This window comes from Tachypleus tridentatus, chromosome 2, assembly GCF_004210375.1.
Source record: "Tachypleus tridentatus isolate NWPU-2018 chromosome 2, ASM421037v1, whole genome shotgun sequence".
Lineage (NCBI taxonomy): Eukaryota > Metazoa > Arthropoda > Merostomata > Xiphosura > Limulidae > Tachypleus > Tachypleus tridentatus.
Window position 1 is genome coordinate 120,129,187 of NC_134826.1, and position 21,756 is coordinate 120,150,942.

At 35.5% G+C, this 21,756-nt stretch overlaps 1 protein-coding gene across 4 annotated transcripts in view; it reads left to right on the plus strand.

Annotated features, from left to right (window-relative positions):
- The window catches only part of LOC143244955 (uncharacterized), a 42,898-nt gene that overhangs the window by 8,454 nt on the left and 12,688 nt on the right, over nucleotides 1–21,756 (plus strand). The window contains exon 2 of one of the 4 annotated variants that reach the window (XM_076490560.1): nucleotides 20,426–20,531. The exons of 1 other annotated variant lie outside the window; for it this stretch is intronic. In XM_076490560.1, coding sequence (XP_076346675.1) covers nucleotides 20,515–20,531 — 17 coding nt within the window. In that variant the 5' untranslated portion in view covers nucleotides 20,426–20,514. Of the gene's footprint in view, nucleotides 1–7,902; nucleotides 8,525–13,816; nucleotides 14,542–20,425; nucleotides 20,532–21,756 lie in introns of those variants that run through there. 2 more of the 4 variants (XM_076490562.1, XM_076490564.1) reach the window with 2 other exon arrangements.

The following is a 21,756-nucleotide window of genomic DNA, read 5'->3' on the forward strand; positions in this document are numbered from 1 at the left end:
TAATAACTCGCGAGACTTGAATTTTGAAGGTGAAAATGGGCCCTAATGTGTGAACATCAAAATTTAATTTTTTTTCTTACTCTTCTCTGTCATTGATTACCCCGCCACAAAATCTCATAACGTAACGGCTTTAGTTATATTAGAGTTGAGATTTCCGTATGTTTAATATATGTTTGTTTGTTTAGAATTTCGCGCAAAGCTACACGAGGGCTTTCTGCGCTAGCCGTCCCTAATTTAGCAGTGCAAGACTAGAGGGAAGGCAGCTAGTCATCACTACCCACCGCCAACTCTTAGTCTACTCTTTTATCAATAAATAGTGGGATTGACTGTCACGTTATAACGTCCTCACGGCTGAAAAGGCGTGAATATACTTGATGAGACGGGAATTCGAACCCTCGATCCTTAGATTACGAGCCAAGCTCCCTAACCACTTGGCCATACCACACACACACACACATACACGTGCGCATGCACAAATCGTTTGTTTTGCAATATCAGATTATTATTTAAAATTTGAAATTGCGATGTAAAGGTTCATAGTAATTCTCTGGTGTTCATGTCTCCAAATCAATAAACATTCATAGGGAGTTGAATGTACGCTTGTTCAAAGTGTACCACTCAACGGAATGTTTGAAGCATTCTCCAAACCCATGACAGGAGTAAGGGGTAGTACCTTAACCCATTTTTCGAAAACCTTCATAAATCATACTTGTGTTCTTAGAAAATATTTTAAGTTCCAATGACTAGTTTAGTAGAGAAATAACCTTCGGTGTTGAATTTTTTTTTTCGTAGAAATAGGAAAATAAAATAACATACAGTGAAGGAAAGATTGACATTAGAAAAACATTCGTTTAACTGAAATTATTATTTGATAACAGTCTAAGGACCAACGTTAAGAAAAACCTGCTCCCCAATGGCACAGCAGTATGCCTTCGAGCTTAAAATGCTAAAATCCGGGTTTCGATACCCGTGGTGGGCAGAGCACAGATAGTTCATTATCTAGCTTTGTTCTTAATTACAAACAAGCAAACATGGCAGATACTTTTAGGCCCAATTGGGAGTGACATGGAGAAACTGGCATTTGGATCTGACCCCACAACTCTACCGTGTCCTTTTACAATTTGTTAAACGGGCTTATAACATAGTAGCAAAACAGTGTGAAACAATAAGTTTATTTGATTTATTATTTTCAGTTTTTATGTAGGGAAAGGAAGTCTTCTATGTTTCTGTGTATATTTATGAATGTGTTACATTTCTGAATGTCATTTGAATTTATGTCCTTCGATCAATTTTCTAATTATGGTATACAAACTATTATCATGATCGTATCTCTCTGTGTGCTTGTTAAGTCATGTACTTAACACGTATCTTACATAAACTATAAACATTACTTGTATATTTTTGGAAGAAACCAAGTTCTGGACTGGCTTAAAAACACTTGTTTCTAAGTCAGTGTCTTGCAGCTAAGTCCGTTAAAAATACCATTAGTGTTATAAAACAACGGGAAAAAATAAGTGACTTAAATCTCCATTATTTTGTACTTTAGATGTTGAAGAATGTACTTTTGGTTCGGGGCCCGGCATGGCCAAGCGCGTAAGGCGCGCGACTCGTAATCCGAGGGTCGTGGGTTCGCGCCCGCGTCACGCTAAACATGCTCGCCCTCCCAGCAGTGGGGGCGTTATAATGTTACGGTCAATCCCACTATTCGTTGGTAAAAGAGTAGCCCAAGAGTTGGCGGTGGGTGGTGATGACTAGCTGCCTTCCCTCTAGTCTTACACTGCTAAATTAGGGACGGCTAGCACAGATAGCCCTCGAGTAGCTTTGTGCGAAATTCCAAAAAAAACCAAAAGAAACGTACTTTTGGTTTATGATACGACATTGTAGTCCACATCTCGTTATGCCAGGTTAGTACTTAATTCAACGCTTTATTTTTCATTCATTTGATAAAACACTCTTCTTCAGTTGGGTAATGATAATGTACTCTAAATCTGAACGTGTTTAGCCGATGGAAGTACTTATTGCTTGGAGGTAACACTGTACTTTTGTATCAATGTGGCTTATACGAAGATTTTACTATCTTGCAATCAAATTATTTTTTTAGCGAACGAAAAGCTCTCCAGCTGTGTAATGTAACAGCTGTTTTATGGTATTAGGTTGTTACTTGAATATGTTAAATAACGTTATGTAATGACATGACTTTTTTTTTCCGAGATTTTTGAGTGACGTAGTGATTATATTTATCGAATAATTAGGAGGTTTTAAGGTGAGGAGAGAAAACGGCAACGCATTCTAAAAGTGAGAATTTACATAACAAATATTTGTCTATCAAGGTTTTGAAACCGTATTTGGGAATATATGATTTTCGGGCGTGTGATATGTAGTGCCTAGTTGAGTAATTATCTGCGCACCTGGATTGTTTTTATTTCCGCCACGAGATGAAATCAACACAAAAACTGGAAAAAAAATGTGTTTCTGCATGTTTGCCTTTTCAAGGCTAGATTTCTGCTGTTATTATAATCAGTCTACCGTGGCGAACATGTTACTTATTGGTCTGGAGTGAATTCTATAAGCCGTAAGTTCCAGATCTTCTGAAAGAAAGTGGCTCAACCTAAGGAGTTCGGAGCTGGTGGCAATTATATTATGTCCCCCAGTTACTAATGCCGGAACTATTACCAGTGTTTATGTTAGAGAAAATTGAGATAAATGAACTTTAATGGACGTTAGGTCGTTGGAGCACAAATTTTATACAAATTAAGGAAACTGTCAGTTATATACCTATTCAAATCTAGTCCTTTTCTCACACTTTCTTCTCACCACAACTATTTCTTGAATTAATTAAAATTCAAATGTAGAAATTCTAAACATGAGTATTTTCTTATTATTTTATTCAGTGTATAATTTTAGACCCTGCTACATTTTTAAGATTTCAACTCGGTGATAGGTACGATGGAATCGTTCTTGTATAAGATGGAAGATATTTCAAAATTCTAAAGTGTAAACCACATGAATAAAACTAACGCAAAATACAGAACAATTACTTTATATTTGTTTCCGCTTACTTATACAAAGAACATTAGGCTTCGCTATAGTTACTTGATTTGAGATTGAATGGCCAAGATAAATGAAAGATGATAATTTAAACTGTTTATAAGGTACTCAGAGAGTATTTAGATACTAATCATACGCAGTAAAAAACTTTGCAGCTAAGGGTAGTTTGAACTTGTTTCAGTCAAAATTTGTTCAAATTTAAGAAAAGAAACCTTTAGCCTAATTTTACTTCGTGTTCGTTTTAGTAAAATCGTGTTGAACTTTAAAAGTATCTTACAGTTAAATTTTGAGCTGGTTTTAATAAAATCTAGTTCAAACTTATAAAATTGTTTGTAGTTAAATTTTAAGTTGGTTTTAATGAAATCTGTTTGAAACTTAGAAGAAATTAATAGTTTGACATTAATTTTAGTTTGAGTTGGTTTAAGTAAAATCATGTTCAAAGTTAAAAAAATATATTTGTAGTTAAGTTTAGTTTGAGCTGATATTGGTTAAAATCTTATTTGGTCTTAGGAAGTCTAAATATGTTTAAAAGTTTGTAATTATGTTTGTGTTAGTTTTAGTGAAACATTGTTTAAACTTAAAAATAGTTTGTAGCTAAGTTTCAGATGGCTTCAGTTAGATATTGTTTAAACCAATACATTGTTTCTGTATAAATAAAAAGTTAATCCTTCATGTAATGGCTCACCATGGCCATGTGATGAGGACACTTGATTCGTAATCTGAAAGTCGCAGGTTTGAATCTCCGTCCCACCACACATGCCCGCCCTTTCAGCTGTACGGGGATTATATGTGCAGGTCAATCCCACTGTTCGTTAATTAAAGGTTAGTTCAAGAGTTGGTAGTGGATGGTTATGACTAGTTGTCTCGCACGAATCTTACACTGCTAAATTAGGGACGGCTAGCGCAGAAAGCCCTTCTGTTGCTTTGTCGCGAATTTAAAAACAAACAACAAATCAATTTACTCTCCGCGCTTCGAAAAACATAAAGTTAACTCAGGCAAATCATTTCTCGCCGCGATTTTAATTATTTGCCAAAACGTATTTCATGTTATTGTGTATTAAAATAGATTATCAAAAAATGAAATAAAAAACTGACTTGTTTAGCTCATTTCAAGCAAAAAATAGTCTATCACAGAAGTAGTTAATAGATGGTATTAGTGCAATAATGATATATACGAAACCTAGTTATCTATAGCAATATAGAAAGCTTTAATGTTTTTTTTTTTTTTTTTTCATTTTGCGCAAAGCTACTCGAGGGCTATCTGCGCTAGCCGTCCCTAATTTAGCGGTGTAAGTCTAGATGGAAGGCAGCTAGTAATCATCACCCACCGCCAACTCTTGGGCTACTCTTTTACCAACGAATAGTGGGATTGACCGACACGTTATAACGCCCCCACGGCTGAAAGGGCGAGCATGTTTGGTGTGACGGAGATTCGAACCCGCGACCCTCGGATTACGAGTCGAACGCCTTAACACGCTTGGCCGTGCTGGGCCTAAGCTTTAATACTACAACAGTTACGAAAATAAGAAAGTGTCAAAACTACAAAAATTAAGTCACTTAGAATTTAAGAAATCTGTATTTTGGCTCAGATTAACATACTAACAATGGTTTAACAAACCAAGGATAAACATTTTAAATTTTAACTCAATTTTGTGGTTCTGACTTTCTAGTGTCAATATTTTTTTGTATCAATAAACTTTATATATTACTATAGCTAGCTAAATTACTATGTCTGTATAATATTAAATTTTTTTGTTATAATTGTTTATTTACTTTTTAATTGTAAATTTTGTGTGCCAAAAATACCAAGCGTGAAGCGCACGTATACCTGATTCGATTTTATTACCTACCAGGATCTCTGCGGATTTATCCTCAAATTTAATTACATGACCAAACCAGTGCATCGTTCCGATTTATATTTATATACTAGTCTCCTTTTCGGTACATAGAAAAAATCTTTGGGTCCCCAGACGGAAGAGTTCTACAAAAGAGTTAGAGGAATAAGCTTCGTCATTTTCTCTGTAGTTTTGTTTGGAAAAATCACTTTCTAATTTATATAGATGATTCAATTTTGATTCAATACATAAACACATATGTAGCGAGTTAAGCGGCTTTATAAGTACAATTAGCTTTAGTTGTGCTCAGTCAATGCTGTGAAATATTCATTGTTAATATCAGACATTTTTGTCCCCTAGCCCTCATGTAGCTTTGCGCGAAATTCTAAAAATAAACAATCCCATCAAAACAACAAACAAAAATTCTGCATTTGTTTAGATAACGGTTAGGTACTTAACTTGACGTTTAATTATAAGAAAAAAAATTATTTGAATATACAAATCCCATTCTTAATACGCAATCTGTTATTATCTGATTATCCCTTCACTGTTGTGGCCTTTAACTTGTTGAGTTTGTTGATAAGTTTCCTACACACCTGAATGATAGCTCAAAGTCAATGAACACGAATCTAGCAGCTAGTTTATTTCATATTACGAAAATTTTCAAACGCCTGTGTCAATAATTTTTGTTTCTTATGCACTCGAAAAAAAATGTTTTGAAACGAATGAATCTAGCATTTAATTAATGTTTTCACATATAAATATGAAAATTTAAGTGGATTTAGTATATACTTTCTAAAACATTAATAAACTCAACTCACATCAAATACCTCGAGACTTTTGTATTTAGGTTGAGTATGATTTAGACTCAAATCTTTATTTGACTGTTTTTGTTATTGAATAAAGTCTGAGGATGGTTTCATTATGTATTCAATCGAATAGAAAGAAAAGAGGTGTGCAGTTAGAAACACAGTACAGTGGGGGAAGGTATCTACAGCACACAGCACTACTGGTGAGGTAGTATGTTACAGGTCCCCTGCTGGTACAGCGGTATGTTTACAGATTTACAACACTAAAATCAGGAGTTCGATTCTCCTCGGTGGGCTCAGCAGATAGTCCGATGTGGCTTTGCTATAAGAAAACACACACAGTATGTTATAGTGCTAAATATAACACTAAAAATCAAATAAATTGAAGTGTTATAAAAAAGTTACGTGCTCATGGGAAGACCTCCAGCACCCAGGATTGTTGTCTCGTCGCTACTCAACCATGGACGGATCTTGGTGGTGATGTAAGGCTTTCAATTGCGCCTCTAGCTCCGGAGTCCTGGAATTGTTTCGTAATTCTCTCTATTTCCGTGTTTTTCGCACAATTTTGATTGTTTTCTTGTACATCTATGCTGAAATTTGTATTTTCATTACATTGTCGTTTTTCACATGCCATAGTCTTTAATTTTCATATTAGCGTTTTTCACATGTCATAGTCTTTAATTTTCATATTAGCGTCTTACTTTGCTGACAGGCTACACTGAAGTGTGAGAAAGTGTGAAAAAGGATAAATATTTATTAAAACTATTGTAAAGTGATGGGAGTGAAAACGGTAATTTATGTATCATTGATAACTAGTATTGCAAACCACTGGAGAGCAAAAGCACACAGGGTAGTGGTATTCTTTCACACGTCACTACTGATTAACCAGTATTGTTACTGTTCCCGACATCTGTAGTAAAGTGCTTTTGGTATGTTTCTGAACGTGGATATATCTGCCTTAATTTCTTACTATTGTTCACAGTACTGATTTCTGACAGTAATAAGAAAAAATAACCGATTATTCATATCATGCAAAATCGCTTTTTTTTCCTCCTTAACCGAATTAACAAAAATGTAAGCAGCTTTTATATTATTAAATGTTAAAAACACGAATTTTAGGAGTTTTGTACCTTGGACCTTTGTGGGGACGCCTGACCCCGAGTCTAAAGATGTGTGTTTTCCCCAGTCTCAAAAAAATACTTTTGCTCTGCGCCTGATAGATAATACAGTCCCTAACTTGTAAGTGAACTAAACTGTATGGGCATTGATTCAAAGTGCATGATACGTGTTTTGAAGGGTCAATTTTGTTTTTGTCGTTTTGGCAGCAAGAACGGTTCGTACACCATTTTGTTACATCGTATATTTCTAACATGTGTTCTCACGTATAACATGAACTATTAGAAACAGACTTATGTTGACAAGGTACAAATTTCACGATATTAGGTATTGTTTTTCAAATGTTTCTTTTATGTTGACATTGTTAAGCACAGTTAGTATGTGGTCAATAATACAGCTGACGTGACATGAAACTCCATGTGTTCTTTAAAACTTCTTAGGTGCTTTTTATTTAAGTTAGAACTATGATACAAATCTCTTTTTATATCTATAAATAAATATATATATTCACTCAGAATTGTTTCGTTAAGAGTTATTGCTTCACATAATCCTGTTATGTTTTACTTTGCTGTATAATTTTGATTTCGTGGGTTGTTTATGTTTCTGGACTTCCACAGCTATGTATTGTATGGTACAAAGGAATGAAAGACAAAAAGATAGTATGCGGTGTGGCATAATTTCTGCATGAACCACCTTGACCTCGCATCTTTCTGACTGGCACGCGCCAGTCTTACGTTGGTCGCTCGAGCGACGCACAGATATGACTACGTGTTCGTTCGTCTCTGGGATAATATTAAAGAATTTTTATATAAAGACGCGCATTCACGGTTTCTTGGGGCAACCGGTACTTTGAGAGATTTTGGCGCCAGAAATATTTTCTCAAATACCAAGTGTCTCTTGAATAAACAAGTAACCTTGGATCACCTGCCTGAGGTAAAGGGCAAACAAAACTATCGTCAGGTCAAATTTACTTAGTTTAAGCAGCATTGGTCGGGGTCATCTAGGTAGTAGCTACTGCTAGTCACGTTCTATCGCCGCCAGGAGGCTCACGCCAAGTAGCAGACGACACAAGGCCTGCGGGTAAAAGTGCACGCCGCTTAATGAGGATTGCCTCATTGTCACAGCCAAGGCATTCCTGTTTGTTTGTTTTTTCTTCTGTTCGAACATTTTTCATGGAAGCACGCAAGGCCTTCAGAGATAACGTTGGTTTCTATTTATACAGAATGAAATATTCCAAGAAAAGGAGCTTTGCACACGAGGTCCGGTATGATATGCGAAAGGTATTATGTTAACACTGCGTTTCAGGTAAACTCAGTATTTCACTAGTCTGATACTAACAAAACAACAGCAAAAGCATATACTGCGCATCAGTAGTTATTGAAGACAGTTTCAGTTCGGTTTGAATGGAGAAGATGGTGAGTATATATAACTATTGTGAAGAGGAATCGAGAGCCTGGAATGGATATCATTCACCATTAACTGTCTTTGTATTTTTGAGAAAATAGTTCCAGGCAGGAGAATAGTGATGACACGAAGTTTGAAGACTGTGTTTGTGATTTGACGAACGTGTGATTTATTCAAAATACATAAATATGAATTTCGTGAGGTGTTTTAAAACTCTAAAAAAGGTTAAAATTGTGTTAAACAATTTACTTTTGTGTAATCTAGCTTGAAACGGCGAGAAATTTATGAGAAACCGTTCCATTTATCAGCAAGGTAAGTACCAATCAACAAATGCCATAATGTTTCAAATGCTTTTTGAAAACAGTAATCTTTTATTGCGTTTTTTAAAATGTAAATATATCGCTTTTCATAAAAATTAGTAAATTTTGATGCTTACAATATATTACGAGATAGTGCACATTTTGTACTATAATGTGTGAATGGAAGTACATGACATGTGTAAGTAAAGCTTTACCTTTTAGACATGTTTTTTTTTTTACGTGTAATATGTCAGAATAGTAAATGCCTAAGCAGTCTTGTTAAATAACTACATTTCTACCTATTTCTGTTTTACACGTAAATTGTCAAGAAGGTAGGTAGCAAAGTTGCGATATTTATACAGTGGTATCCTATCGTGTCTTATTGTTTTTGAGTGAACCGGCATTATAATAATTTGTGAGTGAAAGTAAGAAAAATAATGTAATAATAACTAAACCATTTTATGTCTGCTTTTTCCAATATCATCAACTAGTTTGGTGTGAACTACACTACGTTGCTGAACTGCAATCTTTATCAGTTTTATGTTATTCATAAACATCAGTTTATTTATTTATTGTAACTTCAGATTGTCTGCTGTTAATATTTATTTATCTATAGTTATCTTGTGTAAAAAAATACCGTTAATAATTTTAAGCTGTTCTTGACTTTTGTTGATAGGTGATCTTAAATTTTGGTATTTAATTACGATGCTTACCTTTTGTGTTTGTTTGGTTTGTTTTGAATTTCGCACAAAGCTACATGAGGGCTTCCTGCGCTCGCCGTCCTTAATTTAGCAGTGTAAGACCAGAGAGAAGGCAGCTAGTCATCACCACCCACTGCCAACTCTTGAGCTACTCTTTTACCAACGAATAGTGGGGTCGACCGCACCTTATACTGCACCCACAGCTGAAAGGGCGAGCATATTTGGTGTGACGAGGATTCGAACCCACGACCCTCATATTATGAGCCTAGTGCCTTAACCACCTGGCCATGTCGGGCTTGTGTATTATTAGGACCATAATATTTTTATAGATACTTACAAGGTAAATAACAAATTGTAAATTTTAAATCTTACCACAGGGATCATAAAAAAAATCTGTAAGGAAACAAGGCTGTAAATACTGTAAATATTATTTACTCAGGAAAAACAATAGCAAACAAACCTGCTTTATCTTCTTGCTGTTATCTAAAAAAAATTACATTTTGTTGAGCCAAAATAGTGATTTGAACTTTAAGTGAATAATGTCTACAGTATCTCCAGACTTGTTTTGACACTCTTTTACCATCCATTGTTGCAGTTTTTAAATTCCCAATTTTTTATTTATTTTGTTTGCTGGCCTCTTTTCTGCTCTACTGTGAGGAAGGGAATACTTGATGTGGTAGCTAACTTTATACATTGTAATGATAGTAAACACAGTTGGTAGTTAGTTGATACGGGTCATGATGATTTACTAGCAACTGACTGTTTGATCGCATTAATTCGAGATGTAAAATGTTAAGCTACACCTGGAGACCGTCATAGAGATTTGTTATAGAATGTAGTAAGCATATAGTTTATGCATAATTAAATTCTCTATTCAAAATGCATAGCAACGGGCAAATATATTATTAGACTAAAACATAACCAAATTTCGGAGTATATAAAATTTTACCAATAGAAAAGCAGGTTTTCAGATGAAACATATACGTCTAAAATTTGCTTTATATGAACCTTCGTGTGTTTTAAAGTAATTATTATACGAACATGTGTAATAAAATTTAATATGGGCTCGGCATGGCCAAGCGTGTTAAGGCGTTCGACACGTAATCCGAGGGTCGCGGGTTCGAATCCCTGTCACATCAAACATGCTCACTCTCCCAGCCGTGTATATCCTTCGAAAATCATTAACATATAGTCAGATATCTAATGGAAGACTCTAGAAGATAAAGCATTTGATCGACCTTTATCTCTATTGTATGTTGCCACGTATTTTTTAGCAACGTAGGCGTCAAGAATAATAAAAAACGATTCGTTCACGGGCCAGAATTTTTGGTTTCTATGGAGGCGTCAGAAGTAGAAAACTGTGTGAAATGAAAACTTTTCGATGCCTGTTTTCGATGTTTTATGCACATATATCATCTTCAATTGACCAACATAACCTCATCCATCAAGCCGTAGGTTCTCTAAAGTAAAAATGGAACGCTAAGCCTTCCAGTAGGGCTAGGTTAAGCCGTCTTCTTTGATAAAGCTCTAGCAGGCATAGATATCATAATTAAGGATGTCGGCTTCTCTTATGACGATGACGTAGCCTTTAGATTCTTCACTTCGTAGTGACTTGTTTCGGCTTACATGTGTATTTGACATTATGTATCTTTTATATCTACATAAGAAGTTATTACTTGATGCACAACCAACTTTTTTATTAAACGCTAATGCCAGCTAAAAAAGGGATTCAAAATAAAATGCAACATTGTTAAATTTTATGACGCGAAAGCAAAGTTTTTCAGTCGCGGCATAACGGCTCGTAGAATGACTCTTGAGCTTTTTTTTGTTTTTTACAAATTTTTCGGCTCATAGTTCCATCTTTTGACCGATTTGAGATGTAATTACAGTCCTGACTATTGTGGATTCCCTCTTATTAAATATTGATCTCAGTTAAATACCTGAACAACAACGTGCCAGATGTAACGAAGTAGTTAGCGTGCCGCTGTATAAATCTGCGAGCTTATAATTCACACTTGTTTGCTGCAAAATTACACTCCGTACTTTGGGAACGTGAATGTGTTATAAGAATGACGGTTACGTCCCATTATCCGATTTGAATTGCTCATGAGCTGGTATTTGGTGCCGTTGGCTAGCTAGCTGTCTTCTCTCTACTCCATCAGTTAGAAAAAATTGTTTTTGATTTTATTCAGCGTAAAGTTACAAAATGGCTACCTGTGATTTGCCTACCATGAATAGCGAAATCAGTTTTTAACGTCAATAAAAAAAAATGCAAACTTGGAAAACTGGTAAATTCTTACTTTTGACCTAGCATGTAATTTTATTGTACACTTTTTTTACCGCATTGTTTCCTTATAATTTAGTTCTGTTTGCATATAATGCATGGTGTTTTCCTTTATCAGAATAGACAAACTTATTCCATGTTTCCATATCACGGCTCCCCATTGGCACAGCGGATTGTCTGCGGACTTGCAACGCTAGAAACTGGAATTCGATACCTGTGGTGGACAGAACACAGATAGCCCATTGTGTAGCTTTGTGCCTAATTACAAACAACAACAACCATTTCCACGTCTACTCTTGCTTCTATTGAGAGTTCCTCTTTGGCGAAACGTTAAGTCTATGGATTTATAACACTAAAATAATGATTTCCATTCCCATCGGTGAACACACCAGATAGAGGTCCGTAATCTGAGAGTTATGGGTTTGAATCGTTCGAATCCACGTCACACCAAACATATTCGACCTTTCAGCCGTGGGGTCGTTATAAGTGACTGTCAATCCCAGTTTTAATTGGTAAAAGCGTAGCCCAAGAATTGGCGGTGGGTGGTGATGACTAGCTGTCTTCTCTCTAGTCATACACTGATAAATTAGAGACGGCTAGCGCAGATCGCCCTCGTGCAGCTTTGCGCGAAATTCAAAATAAACCAAATCACATCAGATAGTCCGCTGTGGCTTTGCCATAAGAAATCACACACTTCAAGTCAGCTCTACTACAGAAAGGTTCCCCAAATGTATGCATAGTAAAGGCTATTTAAAGCTTACGAATGATTTGTATATTATGAAAAGAAACAACATTTTTAGACAGAACATCTCAATGTTAAAAACAATCTTTCTTTACCAGTTAGTTGTGAAGAACAGTTTAAAAATTTTGAATTAAAAAAGACAACAGTGGAGTAGTTGATACATATTTTTTTTTCACTCGTTATCTATACAAGAACAGTGACAATTAAAATAAACACCTTCTCAATGACGAGAAACCCACTTGAAATAAAAATGTATCTCAGAACGGCTGGTATGGGTATTAACACTTTTATTGATAAGCAGAGAATACTGTTAAGAATTTCTTTGGTCGTCTTCATGTTAACAAAGAGCGTTTACAAGTGACCATTGCTGGACATATGCTTTAGGGCCGAGAGTATAAACAAGTACAGGACTATAGGGGGCGTTGCAGTTGGATGTTAGGCTATTAATTAGTATAGGTGTGTTGTAAACACTAAATTTATTCAAAAACCAAGTGCAAAACTAAAGTCCATACTATGTAAAAACTACACTGAGAAACACAACACCAACATAATTTATAAAATACAATGAAACAACTGCCACGACTTCTATATTGGAGAAACAAGCAGAAAAATGGAAACTAAATTCAAAAAACAAAAAAAACAAACATCTTTACACGTTTTTGAACACTGCAAATCAAATAAACACAACATAATCATAGAAAATTCTCAGATACTAGGTAGGGAAACAAACGTAAACAAACGCAAAATCAAAGAAGCCCTACTTATGCAACAACTAAAACCAAAATTAAATCAATATCTTTATACCTATACTAGTTAATAACCTAACATCCAACTGCATCGCCCCCTACAATTTCGTACCCATTTACACTCTTGTCCCTAAGACACGTGTCCGGCAACGGTTATTTGCAAATTCTCTTTGTTAACCTGAAGATGACATAGGAAGGTCAAAACGTTGTTCTCTGCTTACCAATAAAAAGTGTTAATACCGATACCAGCTGCTCTGAGATACAAACACCTTCTCACTTTAAGAATTCCCATGTTAGGCAAATGGCATAAAACTTTCGAAGTTGATTTTTGAACTTTCATTTATCTAGTAGTAATTTCTGTTTTGAGCTATGTTTATCCACTGTATCACATCTGAGGAGCATACCTTGAAGACTTTTTAAATAAAAGATAAACACCCAAATAAAACAGCGGTCTTATACGTGGGTCATATGAATTATTTTGTTCCACATTGAACATAAAAAAAGCCTTCGTTAACATAAAATAAATAAGTGATATTTATTGAAAGTATTCTAGCATTGCATTTAATTGAAAGCATTTAGGTTCGCTCTTAGTTGAGAACCAGCGAACCTACATCCGTCAACTTGTTAAATTTGCGTGCTTTCTATGGGGTTAGTGACCTTCCCTGCTTGACCATTTGCACTGCGCCTGATATCACTTTACATATCAAGTAATACGTTGTAGGTGCACAGTTACTCATTCTTATTTCTTAATATTAGGACCATAGAAAAAAGAGAAATTGCAGTTACGGTTACTCTTTGAAGATAAACTGTGGAAGCGAACTGGTGGATCATTTATTTAAAGCTATGGATACCTATTGTTATTTACTATAACTTGTATCCTACCAGCGTTATAACCTAAATTTCGAAAAAATCAGTCCAAAAATTGTGTGTTTTCGCCATTCCTTTGGTCTTACGCCTTTGTTAAACACTTTTGTAGAACTACATTGTCAGGGGGAGGGACAACCAGAAGATACTGTACTTTCAATTCCAAGATGTTTATTTTTAACTGAAGTTATGTGGTACATGTTTTACGAAGAGTCTCCTTGTCTCCATATTTTCAATTGTGTTAACATGTTTTCAAGTACTTTTCTTTATAACTTCTGCACAGATGTGCTGGAACAAGGTTTGATTGTTGTACGTAATAAGCAAATGCCTTAAGGTATAACACGTGGTGTTGAAAACAATGGCTGTATAGTAATGGAGATTTTCGCTGTATTGGAATCTTAAGTCCCAGGCGCCAACGATATCATTGATCTGTGTTGCTGTCTCGTCGAAGCTTTGGATTAACATACCGCCAAGTGTCTGTCTTCCACGAACTTTATTTTAATTATTGTACTCGCTGTCTCTCATTAACTGACCTGAAGGAACTTGGTGTTTATTTTACGTATTTATATTATTCCGTACAGACGTGGCCATTAAAAGAGAGAACTGTTGTTCATCACATAGTTTCGAAAAGTTGTCTTTCGGAAACACTGTGAAGTAACGTCTTACTTTATATGCGATAGAATACAGATAAAGGTAAGTTATATAAGAACTAAGAGTTATTAAAGTTTTCTTCTCACTTTTAGGTATATAAATTACTTTCATTAGTTATCTTGTAGTTTATACTCCATGGCAGTGAAGTGAGTGAACAATTAGTAGCACTTGTAAACCTGCTGGACTGAACAAACAGATAATAAGCGCAGAATATACGTTCTAGATCAATACATGGGCTTTAAAAGTTGGGAATTGTTAGATTCTGGTTGAGATGGCTTGCCATAGGGACAGTAGTACCTAAACGTTTTTATATAATTTCAAGAAATGTGTGAAAGCTATTATTCATGTAAGGTTTAACCCTTTTACTTGCCACATTTCTGGATGAAAAGCTCTCTAATAAGCAGTTTTATTTTTAGATACACAATAAAAACCATAAAGATACGAGTGTTAATTTCTCCTTACTTATCTGAAACTTTAAACTGGTAACTTTGGTAACTTTGCAGGGAAAACCTTTTCTTGTTATTGAAGGTTGGGTAAATTTGATATTGCGATACCCTAGAGAAAGAAGGACGTACACGTGTCCATGTCAGTTAATAATTAAGGTATTAACTTTAACATTAATACAATGATTTTACTCACATCTTACTCACCATTAAAATACAGGATGCACAAAGCTATATTTTCTGGATTTTGGAGCTGGCTAGTCGGGTTTGAATCTGTGCGATATCACTAAATAATTGTCGTGTTTTCAGCTGTGGTGTGTTTTAAGTGTGATTGTCAATCCTTTGGCATGGTTAGTAGGTTGTAGGGAGTTGCTAACTGGCTTCCTTCTCTCTGATCAGTCGTGCAAAATTATTGACGGTGGCGGATAGTCCTAGCAGCTTTGTCATGAAATACAAAATACAAGCTGTATTTTCCACTGTACAGAGTTGGCGAGATTTAAAATACAAATATTGTAATGTATAACGGAGAATGTAAAATGTGATTTTGTGTTATTTGATTGACATTTTATACTCCCTGCATCAGTGTCCGTGCGTAGATGAATGATTTTATGCTGCAGTACCAAACTATGGGCCCGGCATGGTCAGGTGGTTAAGGCACTCGACCCGCATGGCCAGGTAGTTAAGGCACTCGACTCGTAATACAAGAGTCGCAGATTTGAATCCTCGTCACACCAAACATGCTCGTCAGACGTATTCGTTGGCAAAAGAGTAGCTCAAGAGTTGGTGGTGAGTGGTGATGACTACCTGCCTTCCCTCTCGTCTTACATTGCAAAATTTGGAAATGCTAGTGCAGATAGCCCTCGTGTAGCTTTGCGCGAAATTCTAAACAAACCAAATCGAACGGTATTAAGTCATATTTGATATAGTTTAGGGTTAAACAAGAAATAATCTTAAATAAAAGTGACAGTTTTGTAACCTGTGACGTCCTTTGAAAAACCGAAATATTCGGTAGGATAAGTAAACATTTATCTCGAGTTGTCTGTCGTCCTCACTGAACAAAGAACAAAATGTTAGTGTCTTTCATATATTTCAACATTAAATAAATATAAACAGAAGTGTACTTAGAGAATGGAGGATATATCTCATGAGGAACAAATTCTGGGGCTATTAATATTGTTATTAGCTTGTGAGGGTGCAATCATCAGTTAATAAGAAGCGAAACACATACCCACGAACTCCCGTTTTGTAGGACACGCTGTGCAAGATGCGATTGATGTTTTATTGTTCGGTCGATCCCACCATTTGTTGGTAAAAGAGTAGCCCAAGAATTGGCGGTGGATGGTGATGACTAGCTGCCTTCCCTCTAGTCTTGCACTGCTAAATTAGGGACGGCTAGCGCAGAAAGCCCTCGTGTAGCTTTGCGCGAAATTCAAAACAAACAAAAACGAAGAAAATGCTGAGACTTTGCAAACGGTATTTGTAATCGGTAAACAACAACACGTAGACTTTGAATCTCTAATTTGGATTAGTTTTAGTATATGCTGAGTCGATTACATGGAATTAAAATATCAGACAGTACCTGCTAATAACGTAACTGATAACAGAGCTTTAATATCGAAGAGTACGCAAAGTAGAACATGAAAGTGTATGCATAACATTTGTACATAGCCTTAATAGGTCGGGCGTAGTCTAGTGGTTAGCATGTCCTGAATGTGAATACAAGGAATAAATGTTCACAACACGATGCCGTATAAATGCACTCTGTACGTTGAGGTTGTGGATGCACGATAAAATAATGATGATTAAATCTCGCTATTCGGTCAAACAAAATAGTTCAAGGGTTTGTGAAGTGTGCTGTATTTGTGTGTGTGTGTTTTATAGCAAAGCCACATCAGGCTATTTGCTGTATCTACTGAAGGGAATCGCATCTCTGATTTTGTCACTGTATATTCGAAAACTTACCGATGTCCCACCGGGGGACATATGCTGTTGTTGATTAACTGCCTTTTCTTTGGAGGACGACAGTTTTAAGCGTAGAAAGATATTGCGTAACTGTGCGCGAAAATTCGGAAATAACACTACGGCCGAAAATGATTGGTTTGGCGTTTTATGACGCAAAGCAACTAGGCTATCTGCGCCGTGTGTAAAGTGTAAGGAGTCAAATAATTCTGCTGTTTATGACAACCATTTATAAGCAATAAATGCTATTCTAACGAATCACGAAAGTCTTTTAGATTTCGATAACTATTTGTTTTACATTAAGTAAAATGAATTGATGCACTACTCCAGTTTTTAGCATCAAATAAATAAAATGTTATAAAGCATTATCCGAAATTTCTCGATGATAAAGTTTCGAAATTTTGTCGAGCAGCATACAAAATATTGTGTTATCTTAATTTTCCAAATTAGTTATTTTTGTTACAGTTAACATGATGAAGCTGTAACTCTTCACACACACACACACACACACACACCGAAAGAAAAAGTTTCGTTATGCCTCGTAATTGTTATTCGTTTCACTTATGATAAAGGGAACAAATATTTTTCGCTGTAGAAAGGAGAGAGTAGGGTTAGTAGTGTAGACTATTCACAATAAATTGAAGGTGGCACGAGTTTGACCTAGAAACTGAACGATTGTTAAGAAGGAATAAGATGACAAAGTTGGTGCGATAGCAGTGCCCCCTAGTAGCAGGGCGATATGTCTGCGGAATTAAAACGCTAGAATCCGGGTTTCGATATTGGTGGCGGGCAAAGCAGAGATAGCCCATTGTGTTGCTTTGTGATTCACTTCAAATAAGCGAGAGCAGCAACATATAGAAAAAGCAAAGTTGACACATGACAAGATAAAAGAGCCATGGTTGGATTGTAATGATGTGTATTTCATGATAAGTTTCGGTTTTTAGTTGAGAAGGGCCTTGTTTCCATAAGTCGACATGAATTAACACTTTTAATATTTGATAACTCGTTTATGAATTATTGATAAGAACTTGTGTATGCAAGTGAAAAATAAAGTAAGATATTATGTCAGCCACGCTATATTTGCTATATTTAGTGCTAACGAGGCCTTAAAGGAATAGTAGTTAAATAAGTCGGTAATTTGAAGATCAGAGGATTTGTTTTCGACATCCGCAGTAATCGTTTTTATCAGTTTCAACAGCTGTTTTATTATTACTTTTGTTTCAGCTAACAATTTGTCACTTCAGTTTCAACGATATTCTTTTGTTAAATCAGTTTTAACGTTAGAGTATTGTAATATCAGTTTCAACGATTCTTTTGTTTAGTCAGTTTTAACGTTAGAATATTGTAATATCAGTTTAAACGATTCTTTTGTTTAGTCAGTTTTAACGTTAGAATATTGTAATATTAGTTTCAATGATTCTTTTGTTATATCAGTTTTAACGTTAGTGTATTGTAATATCGGTTTCAACGATATTCTTTATTAAGTCAATTTTAACGTTAGTGTATTGTAATATCAGTTTCAACGATATTCTTTTGTTAAGTCAGTTTTAACGTTAGTGTATTGTAATATCAGTTTCAACGATATTCTTTTGTTAAGTCAGTTTTAACGTTAGTGTATTGTAATATCAGTTTCAACGATATTCTTTTGCTAAGTCAGTTTTAACGTTGGGTCCTGGCATGGCCTAGCGCGTTAAGGCGTGCGCTTCGTAATCTGAGGGTCGCTGGTTCGCGCCCGAGTCGCGCCAAACATGCTCGCCCTCCCAGCCGTGGGGGCGTTATAATGTTACGGTCAATCCCACTTTTCGTTGGTAAAAGAGTAGACCAAGAGGTGGCGGTGGGTGGTGATGACTAGCTGCCTTCCCTCTAGTCTTACACTGCTAAATTAGGGACGGCTAGCACAGATAGCCCTCGAGTAGCTTTGTGCGAAATTCCAAAACAAACAAACAAACAAGTTTTAACGTCAGTGTATTGTAATATCAGTTTCAACGATATTCTTTTGTTAAGTCCGTTTTAACGTCACTGTATTGTAATATCAGTTTCAACGATATTCTTTAGTTAAGTCCGTTTTAACGTCAGTGTATTGTGATATCAGTTTCAACGATTCTTTTGCTGCATCTGTTATCATTATTAGGCGTACATTAGTGAATCCCTTATTACTTTAATTTCAGAAACACTTTTGTAGGGTAGTGTAAGATTATATTGGGGATATGAGTGAAGTATATTATTAAAAAGAAGGATACCAAACTGATGAGTCAGTCTATACCGAGTATTATAGGTTTTAGTATTTTTTGTGTATACTGATTTATGAAATCGTGTACTTGTAGCCAGTTTGTCATGCAGGATTCTCTTAAGTTATGAGATTTTTTTTATAGTTTTGATCAATATAGTTGTCCCTCGCTGGTACAGCGATAAGTCTAGTAATTTACAACGCTAAAATCAGGGGTTCAATTCCTCTCGGTGGATTCAGTAAATAGCCCGATGTAGCTTTGCTATACAAAAAAACACACACACAAATATTAGTATAATTAACCTACCTCCAGTGGCGTAGATAGGGAAGACAGGGGCTAGTTGTACCCTTGGAGAATTGTGTTAACAATTTGGAAATTTAAAGATCATGTTGACAGAAATCGACCAGTAAGATCAACTGGAAAGTGTTGTTAGTCCCTGTATTATTGTTGTTTAAATAGATTTAGTGACAGATGTTTCACATACTTAATATTTTGAAAATTTTAAATGATTTGTCGTCTCTGTAAACATATATAGCTACAACACCGGTTAAATTTGAAATGTATTAACATTTTATTATAAAAGACATTACAACCACAGTTGCTTTAATTGAACCGTTTTGTTTGGTTATATAGACCAAGAGTGAGTCTAAGATCTTTTGTAATTATATATGTGTATTAAAAAATTCTAAATTTTATACAAATAAGTAGAGATTCATATATACGTGAAGCAACTAGCTATAATAATGCAGGAAGTTGTAATGCCACAAAAAGTATTGAAACAAAAAATTCTAAACTACAAAACTGAGTTACTTAAAACTTAATTTTTTATCTCTACTTTTAAATCGCTGTAACTAAAATTAGTTTGAGCCAACATTAGAATATATATATATATATATATTTTAAGCAACTCATATTTTAAAACGGCTGGTATGGGTAGAGAAAACACTAGAGAAGCGAACAATGTTTCGACCTTTTTCGGTCATAGTCAGGTTCACAAAGAAAGAAAAGGTTACTAACCGATAGCTGACCACACGTTTAAAGGTGGTTGTGTAATATGAATGTAGAGGGCGTGTTTAGATGCTGGATATATTTATTAATATAGGTATAAATGTGTTCCTTTGTATTGGTTTATTTTGAGCTTGAGTTGTATAAGTAAGGCTTCTTTAATTTTGCGTAGGTTTATATTTGTTTCTTTATTTACTATTTGGATGTTTTCTATGGCGTTGTAATAATAATGCTTGTTTGTAATTAAGAACAAAACAACTTAATGGGTTTTCTGTGCTTTATTCATCACAGGTATCGAAACCCGGTTTCTAGCAGTGTGAGCCCGCAGACTTGCCGCTATGCCATATGCGGAAACTTCTTTTGGATCTTTTAATTAACAAATGATAAACTGTGACAGGTGCGCTGGAGTGTAAAAAATAAATACCTTTCTACAGAAATATGGCCGTCAAGATAAATATAGATGTTTCGTCTTTATTGTGTCGCTCATCTAGATTTTTGATATTTGTGTCTAAATTATTTTTATTGGTTTGTGTATCTGACCTAGAAAAACGAGAACTACTTGCATCAGCTATCCCTAATTTAGCAGTGTCAGACTAGAAGTGAAGGCTGCTAGTCATCATCACCCACTGCCAACTCGTAGGCTACTCTTTTACCAACGAGTAATGGGACTGACCATTACTATGTAACACCCCCACGGCTGAAAGGGCGTGCTTGGTTTGTGGGCCAGGTATTCAAACGCACGATTCACAGATTACGAGTTATGCACCCAAACCAACCATCTAGCCATGCCAGGCCACTAGAAAAATTATCCTAACCTTATTATTTGCAACGATTTGTATTTAGGCCAGCACTAGCTGTTGGTTGCTTTTCGTAAATGCCAAAAATCATTTAGGATCAACTGGAAAAGTATAAAAATGCAATCCAAAAACCCAATTAATGAATTTATTACTCGTATGGATTTTGGAAGGTACTTCTTATGTTTCCTTAATATGACAAAATCAAGTGTGCGTATATGAGTAAAGATGTGTAATACAATACGCTACCAGCTGAATCTTATGCTTTATATTTATCCTTTATTTAATGCTAAAGCTAATAAGACTATCAGCTCCTGCTCTAAATTTGAGCTACTGACCAGACAGAAGGCAGCCAATGAGCAGCAGCCTGCTATCCACCATTCTCACCAGTAGCTTAAAATACAGGGAATCCTTTTTTGGTATCACACGGATTCCTACCCTGATCGCGTCAACTCAGAAAGCCAGAGCTTTGACACAGAACTAATCCACATCTTTTAGCAATTCGCTACAAGCTGGTTATAATTTTTCACTTTGTACAGTTATCCGCCATATTTGTTTCGTTCTCCCAATCTGAAGTTGTAGAAAGTTTACAAATCTGTATTTTTCCCTCTTCAAAAATATCGTCGGGTAATTTTTTTCACTATTTGAATATTTTTTCTTAATAACCCGATAGCTACAAAAAAAATCTTTTTAAGTGTATGCTGCTGCTTAGTGTTCATTCAGAAGTGACTTAGCGCAATATATTATCTCGTATCATTATAGAAATTACGAATATTAGTGTTTACATATCTTGGTTTTGCGTGACGTACGCCTGTCGACTTAACCCTA